Below are 15,102 nucleotides of genomic sequence, written 5' to 3'. Positions count from 1 at the left end.
GCTTGATATTAAGTACAACTTGTAAATTTGTGCTTTCTGTATGTAGTAACCTCTTACATCTGATGGCCTCCTTCTTGTCATCATAAGCCAGCATGTGGTCCACAATATCAAAGCTGTGTTTCAGGTAGGGGGTTTTATATCCTGAGCTTCTTGTTTTTGCTGCTTAACTCAATGATATCCTGGCCCTCTTGGTGTCCTGCCTGTACACAGGAGGCCATATATGGTAACTATAGGCAGGTCACAGCCTATATTATTCTCGGGGCCACTATTTGAACTGAATTTCAATTCTGTTTAGACTTATCAGCTGATCGAGTAGTTTGACCCTTCCCATTGCCTCACTGTACAGCCTTGCTAGATAAGATAAGATAAGACATACCTTTATTTGTCCTACAATGGGGAAATTTCACAAAGGAACCTACATTGAGAACCAATACACTACACAATACATCAGCGCTAATGTGCAGTTGAACAAAGATAAGAGACATAAACCATTCATCACAATGGTTTCTGAATCATCATACTATCCTGTTCAAGCTGGATAATGTTTTTTTAATGGATGCATTTAAGTAAGACACGCTAAAACAAACGTGTCATTTTCAATACTTTAAACAAGTCAAGTCAACAGCACTCCATGCAGGTAAAAGCAAATTTAAATTTTAATCACTTGAAGCAAAAAAAAAAAAATAACGATTTTTGTTTACCCATATAGTGTTATGAATATAATATGAAATAACTACAAACCACAATTACATTTAAATGTCACCTAGAATGGTGCACAGTAACATATTACCATTTCTAAACAATTTTCACATCTATTTCATCTTTCGTTTGGGAACTGTTTTGTCTGACAAGGCTTGGGTGCTACTCAGCTGGAACCATGAGTCCATGATAAGAGTAAAAGGGATCACAATCCATAGGACATTCATAAAGACAAAGTAGAACCAGAAATAGATGGGGTGTCCATACTCGCTATGCATATACCCGTCTCTGTGTTCAGTAAAGAAATAGAGCACTGCTCCATACAGCTGACCTATGGACAGAGAAGATTATTGTTAATCTGTTGATATAAGGAGCTGATATAAATATTCAAACAAAACATCTCACTTACCCTTAAAAATGACAGAAATAATGCTAAAGAGTATACACTATCTACATATTGCACTGTATGTTTAAGATTCCTCAAAAAACACCATTTCATCCTGAGAACCTCTTAATCAGATAGTTCACATACAACACAGATTGTACTGCTTTGTTTCTCCTGTCTAGTTTGGCCTATTTAGAATGTACAGGGCTATGGTCTGGGTCGGCAAGGTCTTTTTGAGTTTTGCATTGCCTTTGAGTTAGTCAGAGTTTTGCATTGTGCATCTTGATTAAGGTGTTAGACTACTGATCAGAAGGTTGCAAGTTCAAATCCCAGGCCACTGAGTAAAGCACTTAACCCTCAATTGCTCAGTTGTATAAAAAGATAAGAATATAAGTCACTCTGGATAAGGGCATCTGCCCAATGACGTAAATGATCAGATAAAAATTATCTTCAATCTTTTAAATATTTCCAGATTCAAACTTTGATGCCTTTGCTCTAGATGATAACCCTATAGGATTTGACTTAATAATGAGCTTAATTACCTGCTTATATAACAAATACATATAGATATAGCATTTAGATGAATAAAAGAAAGAAAAAACATCTCACCTAGAGACACAATGAGCTGTAGAATAAATCTGTAGGAATGATTATACAAGAAGGCCACAACAATCCACAGACTGAAAGGTCCCCATAGACATGCAGTCACTGTTTCCATGCACACAGTGAAATTATCTGCTCTAGAAAGAAGACAGAGGAAGAAAGTTGTGAAAAAAGGTAGACCCAGCACAGCATGAATTACAGAACACAAGTTATGTTTAAAACTTACATGACATATCTACTATCACCTTTTGAATATTCCTTCCCTGTGAAAGACAAAGAAAATTAATACTGACAGGAAATACAATATCAACTGGGTACACAGATACAACTGTTGTGAAATTACTTCACAAATATCCAACATTTTTGGCAATTTTGTTTTATGGATTAAAGGTTTGGATGGTCATAAGGGTCCCAATATATACAAATCCAGAGATTCTATTTTGTTTTATTCATTTACTTTACATATTAATAAGCTTATTGAATACTGAATAAGATGAGGGCACATTCCATGGGGTGCCAACCCATTGCAGGGCACATTCATGCACAAACTCACACTCTACAGACAAGTTTAAAAGGGCAATTGGGCAATTTGGACCAGGGGAGGAAAATAGACTACCGGAAGAAAACCTGAGAATTCAAACCCCAACCTGGAGAGTGTGAAGCAAATGTGCTAACCACTAAGCTTTGTGCCTTTCAACAACTGGATCAATAGTTTAGAATTCTTATGATTAAGTCTCATATGATTAAAGGTGCCCTTCCACACAAAACCGTTTTTACTTGGATTTTTTGATATGTGTTAGGTCCATATGTGTTTGTGTTGTGTCGTGAATTTGAAAACGAACTGCTACCTCCCCAGTCAGTTCTAGCCACTTAAAAGAAATAAGGGGAGAAATCAGGTCAGTTGGAAAAGCTGCTCAGTGTGACATAGTAATGATTGAGCTCATTACTATTCATGAGCTCTCCCACTTGAGACCGCACCCCCAGAATTCGTATAGCTCAGTGAGTTTCCTATACAGCAAGGATGGCTGAACGTCAACGGGCTTGTGAAGAAGCCATTCTGCCGCAATTCAAGGTGATTGTAAACAAATTTCCTCAAGCCTAGGCTACTTATTGCGCTGGGTGAATGAATTGTCATGCTCTTATATCCTAGAGGTTAGCCAATCGGAGCCAAGCAGCATAGCTGAGTCTTCCTGCAGGCTTTCTATACCACACTAGAATGGCTTGAAACAAGGTAACCAAGGCATTTTTTCCACAAAAAAATGTTACAGAGTCCATGGTAAACTTCACACATTACCACAAAAGTAATGAAATACGTGTGGCAGGGCACCTTTAAAATGTATGGCATTTTACAGTGTGCAAGAATTTTAAGTGTTGAATATTCACTCACAAAGTTGAGAAAGGAAGCTCTGATCTGCTGGAATGATGGTGTAGTAGAGAGAGAACCAACCCTCAATGACACCATGGATAAAGCCACAGACGGTAAACCAGCACAGTGCTAACCTTCTCCAGCTACTCAGTTTTCCTCCACCAACACTCTTTCCTGTCAAAGTCCAGGCTAACAACATCAACAATCCTGACACAGAGAACAGGAAAGTGACGATCTCCAACATGGAGCGCTCATTTTCTGTGTAGTTTGGAATGAACAGGTCCCTGGGCCAGTACGGGTGACTTATAGTTTCAGCAGTCATCTTTGAAATCTGCAAAGACACAGAGTTTATCATGAAATATTGAGGTTTTATCGGACGAAATATAACACACCAGTTACACGCTCAAATTAAAATATAAAAAGATAAAAGATAAACAAATCTCTTCTACAAGTCATACACTGACATGCTTGTATCAACAAAAGAAACTTGTCGAATTTTTTGTTATATCCTTATAAAATCCTTATATTTTTGTTATATACAACAGTTACACCTTCTCAAATTCTTTATTTCAGGCACACAAATGCTGTTCTACAAATCACAGAAGTGTTCGGGCCCTTACAACCAGACTGTGTAACAGTTTCTTTCCACAAGCCATGGGACTCTTCAATAACTGAACTGTACTGAGCACAACACGCACATCAACTGTATGGACTGCACAGTCGTACACTAAATACACACACTTCCAATATACTGTATATCCATCAATCTGTTTACATGCTGTTTTTTCACACTTTTTTGCTCTTTGCACATGCTCGCATTTCAGTCGTTTACTGTTTTGCACAATCCTTTACAATATCTCAGGTAACTGCTGCTATAACACTGTGTTCATTCTAGTATTTCTGCACATGTAATATTGTTTTAACATACAGTATTTACACTGGTTAACGATGTTTCTCTCTATTGTCTATTGTGTATTGTCTTGTAATATTTTGTCTTTTGTCCTGCACTATTTGCACCAGGTCACACAGATGCACTTTATGTATATATGACTACTTACTAAGTCCTTATAGCTCTGTCTTTGCTTTTATGTAACACCATGGTCCTGGAGAAACGTTGACTCATTTCACTGTGTACTGCAACAGCTATATATGGTTGAAATGACAGTAAAAGCTCATGACTTGAAATGAGTCCTGCACGTGTTTAATAAAGAGATGTACAACACTGTCACAGGTGCCCAGTTGTTTGCCTCAATAATATCAGTGCAAAATATCCAGCTGTAAACCATCTCGCACTTTGCGAGTCAAACCACTTTGCTGCAGACCATCTCGCAAGACCTTCTGCCCTTCATTACAACTATCACCAATAGATCCATAGCATCTGGTCAGGTACCAACTACCTTCAAGAGAGCAAGGGTTATTCCCATCCTGAAGAAACCTGCTCTGGATCCATCAGACATCAGTAACTACAGACCGGTATCACTTCTCTCGTTTCTTTCAAAAATTCTTGAACGCATTGTCTTTAATCAACTGTCTGTCTATCTCTCACAGAACAACCTCCAAGACCCCAACCAGTCTGGCTTTAAAGCAGCTCATTCCACAGAGACAGTCCTTTTAGATGTCTCTGAGAAACTACATGCTGCTAGATCAGCCAATCTCTCATCTGTCCTTATCCTCCTTGACCTTTCAGCAGCGTTTGATACGGTCAACCATAAGACTCTCTTAGCCACCCTCAGGAGTCTTGGGATATGCGGATCAGCTTGGGAATGGTTCGCTTCCTACCTGGAAGGACGCTCATATCAGGTAACATGGAGGGGAGTGACATCTGCTCCACGCAGACTCTCCACTGGCGTCCCACAAGGCTCAGTACTTGGTCCTCTTCTTTTCTCCCTGTATACTCACTCTCTTGGTGAAGTTATTTCCTCACATGGGTTCTCTTACCACTGCTATGCTGATGATACACAACTTATCTTCTCTTTCCCACCCGCAGATGCCACAGCTTCTGACCGGATCTCTGCATGTCTGGCAGAAATTTCATCATGGATGACTGCTCATCAGTTAAAGCTTAATCCTAGCAAAACTGAGCTGCTCTTCATCCCAGGTGATTCATCCCCAGGTCATGATCTTGCTATATCCTTGCACAACGATCTGATCTCCCCTTCAGCCACAGCTCGCAACCTTGGGGTAACCATGGACAATCAACTGTCCTTTTCCTCTCATGTTGCTAATGTGACTCGCTCATGTCGGTTTCTTCTCTACAACATTAGAAGGATTCGACCATTTCTGTCCACACAGGCTGCTCAGGTACTTGTTCAGTCTCTTGTCATTTCTAGACTGGATTACTGCAATGCACTGCTGGCAGGTCTACCTATGAACGCAATCCGTCCTCTGCAAATGATCCAAAATGCAGCTGCCCGGCTTGTTTTCAACCTGCCAAAGTTCTCTCATACCACCCCGCTGCTGCGATCCCTCCACTGGCTTCCGGTAGCTGCACGCATCAGATTCAAAACACTGATGCTGGCCTACAAAGCCAAAAATGGACCAGCTCCCTCTTACCTCAAAGCCCTCATCACTCCTCGCACTGCACCCCGCACCCTCCGATCTACCAGCACTGCTCGACTGGTTCCACCATCTCTCAGGGTAAGAGGCAAGTATACTACAAGACTCTTCTCTGTACTGGCACCAAGGTGGTGGAACGAACTTCCCCTAGAGGTCCGGACAGCTGAGTCACTGGCTATTTTCAAGCGGCGGTTGAAGACCTACTTATTCAGGAAACACTTCAACTAGCACTTCTTTCATTATCTTTTGCATTTAAAAAAAAAAACACACCTTTGACACTTTCATTGTAACTTTGAACAAATGTTTTAAACTCATGGTATCTTAAGTATGTAACTTAGTGATCCAGCATTAATGTATTCAATGTTAGAGATTTAAGCACTTATGTACGTCGCTCTGGATAAGGGCGTCTGCCAAATGCTGTAAATGTAAATGTAAATGTAAACCAGTAGGGTAAAAAATTAACACAAAATGGAAAATAAACGAATCGCTTACTTATGTTATAGATATTTAGTTAGTCTACTCTGCGACAACTTACAGAAAATACACCAGTTATTTAAAAAAAACATTATTATTACGAATTATTTCTTCATTCCATACCTACCTTTGGATTTCAAACAGAATTAGTATCCATCAAAATCCACGAGAGATAAAGAGGACCGAGATTAAAACACCCACGTTTATGAACCAAACATGTCATAAATATCAGTGTACCTGTATAAACATATCGCGCCATAGAGTTACAGCCCACTACAATATACTTCGTGACCAATAAACACTCGCGGTACTGTGGAGCCTCGCAATTTTACTGGACGATAAACTCGGAACACGATTACGTCACTGATAAAGGTGAATTGGGATTGGTTACAAACATCAAAAAAAGGTTACAAAAAAAAGGTTGGACTTTGCTGAAGAGATGAACCCAAAAGCACATGCTTTAAATGTTATTTTTTTTATCCATTACAGACACCCTGTTTGTGCTGATTTATAGTGCTTTTGTCCTACCTCCTCAAAATGTCCCACTGTATTGCGCAGGTGTTTTCATAAAACTTATTTAATATTTAATAATTAAAGAAATGTTGTATTTAATTTATTTATATGCCCTTAAAAACATCCAGTTTAAAACTACATGTAGCATGTGTTGATAGGTACATTGTTGTTAACATGTTTTGACAGGTTATCTTATGATCAGAGAATGCATCAAGTACTAAAATCATTCAAATCAGATGAGCAATAGTACATCCTAAATGAAACTTGTGCTATGTAATCACTGCATTTATAGGTATCCTAAATGCAGGTACTACCATAATAAGATGTAGAAAATCGGTTCAAATTTGCAGCTTTGAAAATGAATAAGTAATCCGCCCAATTTCCTTTGCCGTGACCCGGATTCGAACCGGGGTTGCTGCGGCCACAACGCAGAGTACTAACCACTATACGATCACGGCAAGCTACCGAGGCGGTGAAAAAGCCTTCGGAGGCAAGCCTAAAGAGTAGGAGCTACGAGCTACAGATATAGTTTCTATGTTATTTATATAATATATTATACTTTTGTTATTAACTTTTGATGTATTTTATTGTAGTGTATGTAGTGTAGTTAAGCCAGAGCGTCACATCTTCACTATCTTGAACAATGTCAGGTTTTCTAGCTCTATATATAAATATAAATAGATGGATTGATAAACAACTCAATTAACAATTAAAAAAGGCAACGGATTAATTTATTTTCTAACAAGCTAAATAATTAAAAATTACCACACTCGAGCTTGAGTACATATGACTAGAGCTGAGAAAACCAAAGCTACTCTTAAAGTTTTAGGTCCCTGCCCTTGAGTACCACGTGACATTTTGCTGAACACTTTAACTACACGCCAAACTCAATTAAACAATGTTGATTACTTACGTGTTTAGTGGAAGCGGGTGTTGGTAAAACAGGAAAAAGTTATCTATATAAGCGAGTCTAGAACACTTGCGTTAATACGGACATAATGTGCAAATAAGATAGTTATTGGGCATAGTGTAATACAACATTGATATATGACCGGTCTATTTAACCAGTCCCATATGGTCTAGCGGTTAGGATTCCTGGTTTTCACCCAGGCGGCCCGGGTTCGACTCCCGGTATGGGAATGAATGTTTTTCTTTTTTATTAAAATAAGAATGAGAACATTTAAAAAAAATGATTTCATTTTGGGATAAGAAAGCATTGCCTACAGATTACGCGTATTTTGTTTTTGCATGGTTCACTTGTGGGGGTTTATTTTATAAACGTGTCCGCTGCTTGCAGCGACAGAAACCCGGAAGTATCGTCATCAGTTATCAGCTGACTCTTGATGTCATGTGACCTCAATGGCGATGCGGTGAACGGAGAAAATACAGCCGAACAAACAGTGAAACGCACAAATAATGAAGCTTTATCACAGTATTTGACTTATTCTGTCATACTGCACGAACCTGAATGGACTTTTTTTAATCCTCAAGCCACGAATCACACGTGTTTGGAAATGGGTCTAGATGCTGCCTCTCTGAGCTTAGACCAACATTTACTTTATTTTATGGATCAGCTTGAAATTTTGGAAGAGAAAAGACAAAAACTTAACACACTCATAGAAGATGTGAGAAACTGAAAATGGTATCTGTATTTTAGTTGAGTACTAATTTTGTTTTACTGTTTTTAAACCAGTCTAATGTGTCTTTTCACAGGGATGGTTTAACATTTCGAAGGCCCGGTATTCGATGGGGAACAAGCAAGTCTCAGCCTTGCAGTATGCCAGTGAGATGGAGCCACTTGTACATGTTCATGCCAGGTGCTTCTAGATATTTCTGTAATTTATTAATGTATATTATATATACTGTATCTATACATATATATCTTTTTCCTTCCTTTTTTTTCAACAAAAATGTAATAGTGGAAGCAAATAGCCTCCTGAAGACTAATATGTCTCAGGGCCTGTGCAAAGAAGTGCTTGTACATTTTGTTTCTTTGATTTTGCTATGCAGTTTTTACAGGCACTGGTTGCTATTTAGTATTGTAGTATTTAGATTTAGGGTATGAAATGTAGTTGGAGTAATTTAGAGAGTTATTTTTCCTTGAATGTTTACTTTTCATTTGTGTATTTATGTCTGACATTCAGCCGGTCAGAAAATGGTGAAGCCGAATTCAAGTGTGAGAGAATAGGTGATGAAGATGAAGCACTAAAAAGGAGTGAAACAATAGAGAGCATTGGAGCAGCAGATGGAGGTAGGACTGAAATTTATGATTTTCTAGCATTTTATGCATGGATTGTGTTGGCTATACGATTGGGTCAGAGCAGCTCCAAAACTGGAGTTCTTGTGGGGTGTTCCCAGTCTGCAGTGGTCAGTATCAACAATGCCATAGGCGGCCGAGGCTTACTGATGCACATGTTAAGCAAAGGCTGGCTGTGTGGTCTGATCCAACAGATGAGCTTCTGTTGCTCAATATGCTGTAAAAGGTAATGCTGGTTCTGATGGAAAGGTGTAAGAATAAACAGTGCATTGCAGTTTGTTGTGTATGGGGCTGCAGATCAGTTAGGGGAACGTGCCAACAATGAGCATCAAAAGAAAGTGCCAACAGTGTGCATCAGAATGTTTCCACGGAGCAAAGGAATAAGGTGGCCTGGTCTGATGCGACGCTCACCTGGGGAACACATGGCAACAGGATGCACTATCACTATACTATTTTGTCTTGTATAGCATAGTGTTATTTATGTCTGTACTTTTGAGAGTCACAAACAGCTGGAACCAAATTCCTTGTGTGTGTCAACACACTTGTCCAATAAACCTGATTCTGATACTGAACATCATGTGGATGTTACTTTGACACGTACCACCCACCTAAGCATTGCAGACCATGTACACCTTGTTGTGAACTTTTTTCAGAGAAGATCAGGCCACTTGGATTTCCTTGTGCAGTAGTCTTTATTTTAAAGTCACGATGAACATGGGTCTTCAAGTCAGAACGTACTGGTACAGGTGCTGCAGTCATTAAGTCTGACTTAAAGTTGTAATGCATTGTAATTATACACATTTTAGGGGCAGTCCCTTCAGATAGAAACAAAACATTCAGGTAACAATCAAAGCATGAAAGCATGTAACAGTCACACACCAAATCCTGGAATTTCACCCACCCTTAATCCCATCAGCAGAACAGTCCACTTTATTATCAGAGGGATGAGTTCATCCCTTATGCTTGGCATTTCTTTTTGACTCAGACCTTGAAGTGTGTCATGTTCAAATGGCCACCTTAAACAGTGGGACAAATGGCACAAAGAGACAGATGATGTCTGAGTTCCCTTTTCATTCATATTAGTGTGAGACAGGAACCACAAGACTAATATATAGTTTGTATTTAACTAGCATTTTCACTTGATTTGGCCTATACACGATAAAACAATAATACACTAGAAATAAAAGGAAATAAAATGACTTAAAATTATTTTCCCACAACCCTTTAATGGAAACAGTATTCCCTGATGGCGGTGGCCTTCTACAAAGTAAGGTTCAGGAATGGTTTGAGGTGTTGACTTGTCCTCCAAATTCACTAGATCGCAATCCGATCGAGCATCTGTGGGATGTGCTGAACAAACAAGTCTGAACCATGGAAATCACACTTAACAAATTAAAGACTTATTGGATCTGCTGCTAACATCTTAGTGCCAGATACCACAGCACACCTTCAGTGGTCTAGTGGAGTCTATGCCTCAACGGGTCAGGACTGTTTTGGCTGTAAAATGGGGACCAAAACAATATTAAGTTTATCATAATTTTATGCCTGATCGGTGTATTTATTTTATTTATTTTCTCAGAAATTATGGAATTTTAACAACAAAGAATCAGGTTTATTGGCCAAGTGTGTTGACACACACAAGGAATATGGTTCCAGCTGTTTGTGACTCTCAAAAGTACAGACATAAATAACACTATACTATACAATATAATACAGACTATACAAGACAATACAGACGATGTGATACAATATAGAAAGTATGAGTATTAAATATGAATACAGCATATATGACTGATCAGTTATGTACATGAAGTGTGAGAAGTGCATCGTACTGCAGTATTATGTTTTTGTGCAATATGCAGCGGCAGTAGTGTGTGTAACATATATGGATGATGTGATGACTGACAGTTCTGATAATGTATTACTTGTAGATATGAAGCAGGGAATATAATTATGTTATTAATCAGGGTGATTGCCTGGGGAAAGAAACAGTTCCTGTGTCTGGCAGTTTTGGTAAACAAAGCTCTGTAGCGCCTGCCAGAAGGGATGAGCTGAAAGAGGTGTCCAGGGTGTGAATGGTCAGTAGTGATTTTTCCTGCCCGGTTTCTGGTTCTGGTATGGTACAAGTCCTGGGGAGTGAGCACCAATTAGCACCAATTATTATTCTGCTGTTTTTATTGTGCGTTACCTCCTGCTGGTATGCAGACTCATTGCCATTTTGGACGAGACCAATGAACGTAGTATCATCTGCAAATTTCAGGAGTTTAACAGTCACTTGGTCACTTGAAGTGCAGTCATTGGTATGAATAGCAGTGGAGAGAGGACACATCCCTGAGGAGTGCCAGTGCTGATTGTCTGAATGCTGGAGGTAACACCTGTCAGGAAGCTGGTGATCCACTGACAGATGGAAGGGAGTATGGTGAGCTTTAGGAGTTTGGAGTGGAGAATTTCCTGAATTATTGTATTGAAAGCCGAAATAAAGTCGACAAAGAGAATCTGGGCATATGTCCCTGGGCAGTCAAGGTGTTGCAGAATGTAGTGCAGCCCAATGTTGACTGCGTCGTTCACTGATCTGTTTGCCTGGTAGGCAAACTGTAGGGCATCCAGCATCCGTTCTGTTACAGTCTTTAGGTGGGCCTATACCAGCTGTTGAAAGGTATTCATGACGACAGCGGGGTGGTTGGGGGGTGAGTTATCTCTTGTGGTTTGTGATGTCTTGCAGGCCTTTCCACACTGATGCAGGATTTTTAGCTGAAAACCTGCTTTTCAGCTTTGCAGAGTAGCTTCTTTTGGCTATTCTGAACTCTTTTGTCAGTAGGTGACTGGCCTGCTTATACAGAGCTTTGTCCTTCCCTCTGTAGGCATCTTCCTTGTCATGTCGAAGTTTTTTCAGTTTGGTTGTGAACCATGGCTTGTTGTTACTGAATTTGTAGACACTCACGTTGGCCTGCGGTGGGATGTAGACTACGATCAGAGTGAATCGCAGCGGTGAGTAAAAGGGTTTACAGAACTGTACATCTGTGCATAAACGTTAGCTAATGTAGAAGCATTTTCCGTGCCTTTCATTTTCCCAATAGCTCTGTTACGCAATCGGTTTCAGTAGTTTCGGTAAAACAGAGAGAAATAGAAAACAAGTTTCTAGTAAACATCAGAGCATGCAAAGTCTTTGTTTGTTCCGTTAAGAAGAATTAGTTCGTCCATTTTGTTCGCCAATGAGCGGAGGTTTGCCAGGTGAATCGATGGGAGCGCAGTTCTAAATCCCCTCTGTCGTAGCTTTACTAGCATGCTGGTGGGGCGCAAGTAAAGCTACTTCATGTACCATAGAGAGCAGCTGCTCCTCCAACTAAGAGCTCCAAAAAACTTTTATTGTAAGTTATCACTGTAGGGTGACCAAACACACAGACCGTAAACAAAAAGAAAGAAAGTACTAGAGAGAGTCGTGCCGAGGCTGCAATCTGCGGCGCCATCTTGTCACCTTTTACAGTCCCAACATTATAAAATCAAAATACTTCTAATTTCAGGGCTCAGAAGGCGAGTAAACGTTAAAAAGAAGGAAAACATGGAAGAAAAAGACACTTCAAAAGATGAATTTGAGAAGGAACCTCAATTAAATACAAAGAGTGGGAAATCTCAAGGTCAGCATCAAGATCCTCTGAAATGGTTTGGGATCCTTGTACCACAAAACCTTAAGCAAGCTCAGGCAGCCTTTAGAGAAGGTAAGTGTAAAACTATGGAAAGTTGACACACAGACCTGCAGTCAGCAGTTTTTAATATAATATGTATATACACACACACGCACACACACACACATATATGCGTGCGTGTGTGTGTGTGTGTGTATATATATATATATATATATATATATATATATATATATATATATATATATATATATATATATATATATATATATATATATATATATATATATATATATATATATATATATATATATATATATATATATATATATATATATATACACACACACACACTATGTGTGGAGATGTTAGTTTTTACTTGTAACAATGTTTAGGCTGTTTATTAGAATTACTTATTATGCCAATTTGTTCTTTAATAATGTTTTCTAGTAAACTTCTAAAAGAAACTTACTGTATTTCCTTGTGGTCCATAGAAAAAATGTTATTAATCTTACAGTTTTACTGTTTTTTCCCTGTGCATTTATATTGTATTTGTTTTGTTCCATTGTTGCAGTTATTACTCTAGCAGCTGAGATCTCAACCCTGCAGAGTGCAATTGTGAAAACTAGATTGGAGATGCAGACTCAGATGAAGGATAAACAGAAGATTGCTTCTGAATTGAAAGAATAATGCATTGCACATGAGTGTTTTACTTATTTCCTAACTTAATTTTTCAGATGTTACACCCATTTCTTTTATGTACTTCAGTGTGAGTGATAAATGGTAATTGACAAAATTCAAATTGACAAAAGCATGTCTACACAGCTATGGCTACCCTCCTGTTAACCAGGGACAGTATTGGAAAATATTAATAAATCTGAACACTTTTTCTTACTTAATTTAGATTTTTTTTTCTACATTGAATTTCTGGCAAATGGGGGTCTCCCAATCAAATAAATCAAATTTAATCAAATCAGTCAAATTCAGTCAATCAAATAAATGAGCCCAAAATATTATACTTCATTTTATTATTTAGAAAAATGATCCAGCAAATGTATGTGAACCTTTGTGGAGCAATAACTGCAAGTAAAGTTTCCAGTATGGCTTGGAAAAAATGTATTCCATTCCTAATTACAGAACAGTTTCAGCACTGGGATTTTGGTGGGTATTGTAAGAAATTACAAATAAATGCACCCAGATTCCACTCCAAGATTAAAGGCTTACGTATCATAAGGTAATACTTTTAAAACTCTAAATGAATAAACTTGATTCAATTGATAGAATGGGAGCAGAAGCAGGACATCAAGGATCGCCACCAACAAAGGGTCTATGTGACTGCGATTACCATTTAAAGTGACCATTTGGTTGATAACAATTGAAAACACTGGTGTACAACAAGGTGTATCCCAGCCATTTGGGAGACACTAAGCTATTACGCTCAATACACATTCAAAGCAGAACCTCATTTAAACTACAAAGAGGAAAACAGTATGAAATGCTTGAGTAGGATTTGTCCTGGGTTCTTACTGACTCCAGTGAACCCAAAGTACTTCATGTATTTTGTCACTGCTATACTGGAATAAACTTCTTGTTCTTCATTAAGATCTTCATTCTCATCGTTTTATATTCACACATTTTTTTATTTCTTACAGTATCATCACATGAATTGCTTGCGTCAGGGTCTTTCACAACATTCCTTTTGGATTAAGTACACCATATTCAAAGTTTTGGTTGACTTTGAATTGGCCTTTCCAAATCATCATCTTTGTCCCTTTTAAATAATTTTTTGGTAGACAGACTTGTGGTCTTTATATTTCTGAATTCAATGATGGAAAGCTGTCGTTGAACAGATGAAGCATTACAGGCCCAAAGCATGATACTACCACCACCATGTTTCACAGAGGGTATAAGGTTATTAACACTTCTCTTTTAAACCAAAAACTTATAGTCTCATTTGTCCACAAATTATTTTTTCAAAAGTCCTCTGGCTTGTCCACATGATCTTTATGGGCACTTCATTGTACGAACTTCATGTTCTTTTTAGAGATTAATGAGAGCAATGGCTTTCTCCTTTCACCAAGGTGTACTAATTGCTTAATTAATTAATGTATTAATTACTTTAATTGCTTATAAGTTACCCTGTATTCCTTTCTGACCCCAACAGACTTACATGTCTTGCTTTTGGAGTGATCATTTTTGGTTGACCACGTCTGGGAAGGGTAGCAATGAACTTAAATTCGTGAATTCTTTAGAGATGGTTTTGTAACCTGTTCCAGGCCGATGGGCAAAATTCACTGTTTTTCTAAAGTCCTCAGAAATCTCCCTTGTTTATGCCATGATCCACTTCCACAAACACATGTCGTGAATATCAGAATTTGATATATCCCTGTTCTTAAAATGAAACAGGACACTCACTGACACCTGATTGTCATCCCATTTATTGAAAACAGAGTTTCAATAAGAAAGTTGAGTTTCAACAGAGACTCAAATTGAGGGTCTTCAAATTGAATACTAATCCTAGAGGTTCACATACTTTTGTGAACAACATTTACAACATTTGAACATTTTCCTGAATAAAAAAAAACAAACAAGTATAGTATATTTGAAT

General features: G+C 38.4%; 2 protein-coding genes and 2 non-coding genes across 4 annotated transcripts; 2 read left to right on the top strand and 2 right to left on the bottom strand.

The window, feature by feature from the left end:
* Positions 1-638: 638 nt before the first annotated feature.
* ebp (EBP cholestenol delta-isomerase) lies at positions 639-6,350 on the bottom strand. The gene is made up of 5 exons (XM_060894794.1): positions 6,211-6,350; positions 3,075-3,384; positions 1,914-1,950; positions 1,694-1,824; positions 639-1,030 (listed from the first exon to the last, which is right to left on the bottom strand). The coding sequence occupies exons 2-5, from the start codon at positions 3,373-3,375 to the stop codon at positions 813-815; spliced, it is 687 nt and encodes a 228-aa protein (XP_060750777.1). The 5' UTR covers positions 3,376-3,384; positions 6,211-6,350; the 3' UTR covers positions 639-812.
* Positions 6,351-6,982: 632 nt separating this feature from the next.
* On the bottom strand, positions 6,983-7,054 carry trnah-gug (transfer RNA histidin (anticodon GUG)). Its single transcript has one exon. It is a non-coding gene; the product is annotated as a tRNA-His (tRNA).
* Positions 7,055-7,664: 610 nt separating this feature from the next.
* trnae-uuc (transfer RNA glutamic acid (anticodon UUC)) lies at positions 7,665-7,736 on the top strand. The gene has a single exon. It is a non-coding gene; the product is annotated as a tRNA-Glu (tRNA).
* Positions 7,737-7,918: 182 nt separating this feature from the next.
* ccdc115 (coiled-coil domain containing 115) lies at positions 7,919-14,096 on the top strand. The gene is made up of 5 exons (XM_060894675.1): positions 7,919-8,221; positions 8,310-8,413; positions 8,741-8,847; positions 12,375-12,569; positions 13,069-14,096. Exons 1-5 carry the CDS (start codon positions 7,940-7,942, stop codon positions 13,182-13,184), a joined length of 804 nt encoding a protein of 267 aa, XP_060750658.1. The 5' UTR covers positions 7,919-7,939; the 3' UTR covers positions 13,185-14,096.
* Positions 14,097-15,102: the final 1,006 nt, after the last annotated feature.

Source organism: Tachysurus vachellii, chromosome 19 (assembly GCF_030014155.1).
Source record: "Tachysurus vachellii isolate PV-2020 chromosome 19, HZAU_Pvac_v1, whole genome shotgun sequence".
NCBI lineage: Eukaryota > Metazoa > Chordata > Actinopteri > Siluriformes > Bagridae > Tachysurus > Tachysurus vachellii.
Note: the sequence above shows the minus strand (reverse complement) of the source record. Positions and strands in the feature narration are given on the sequence as shown.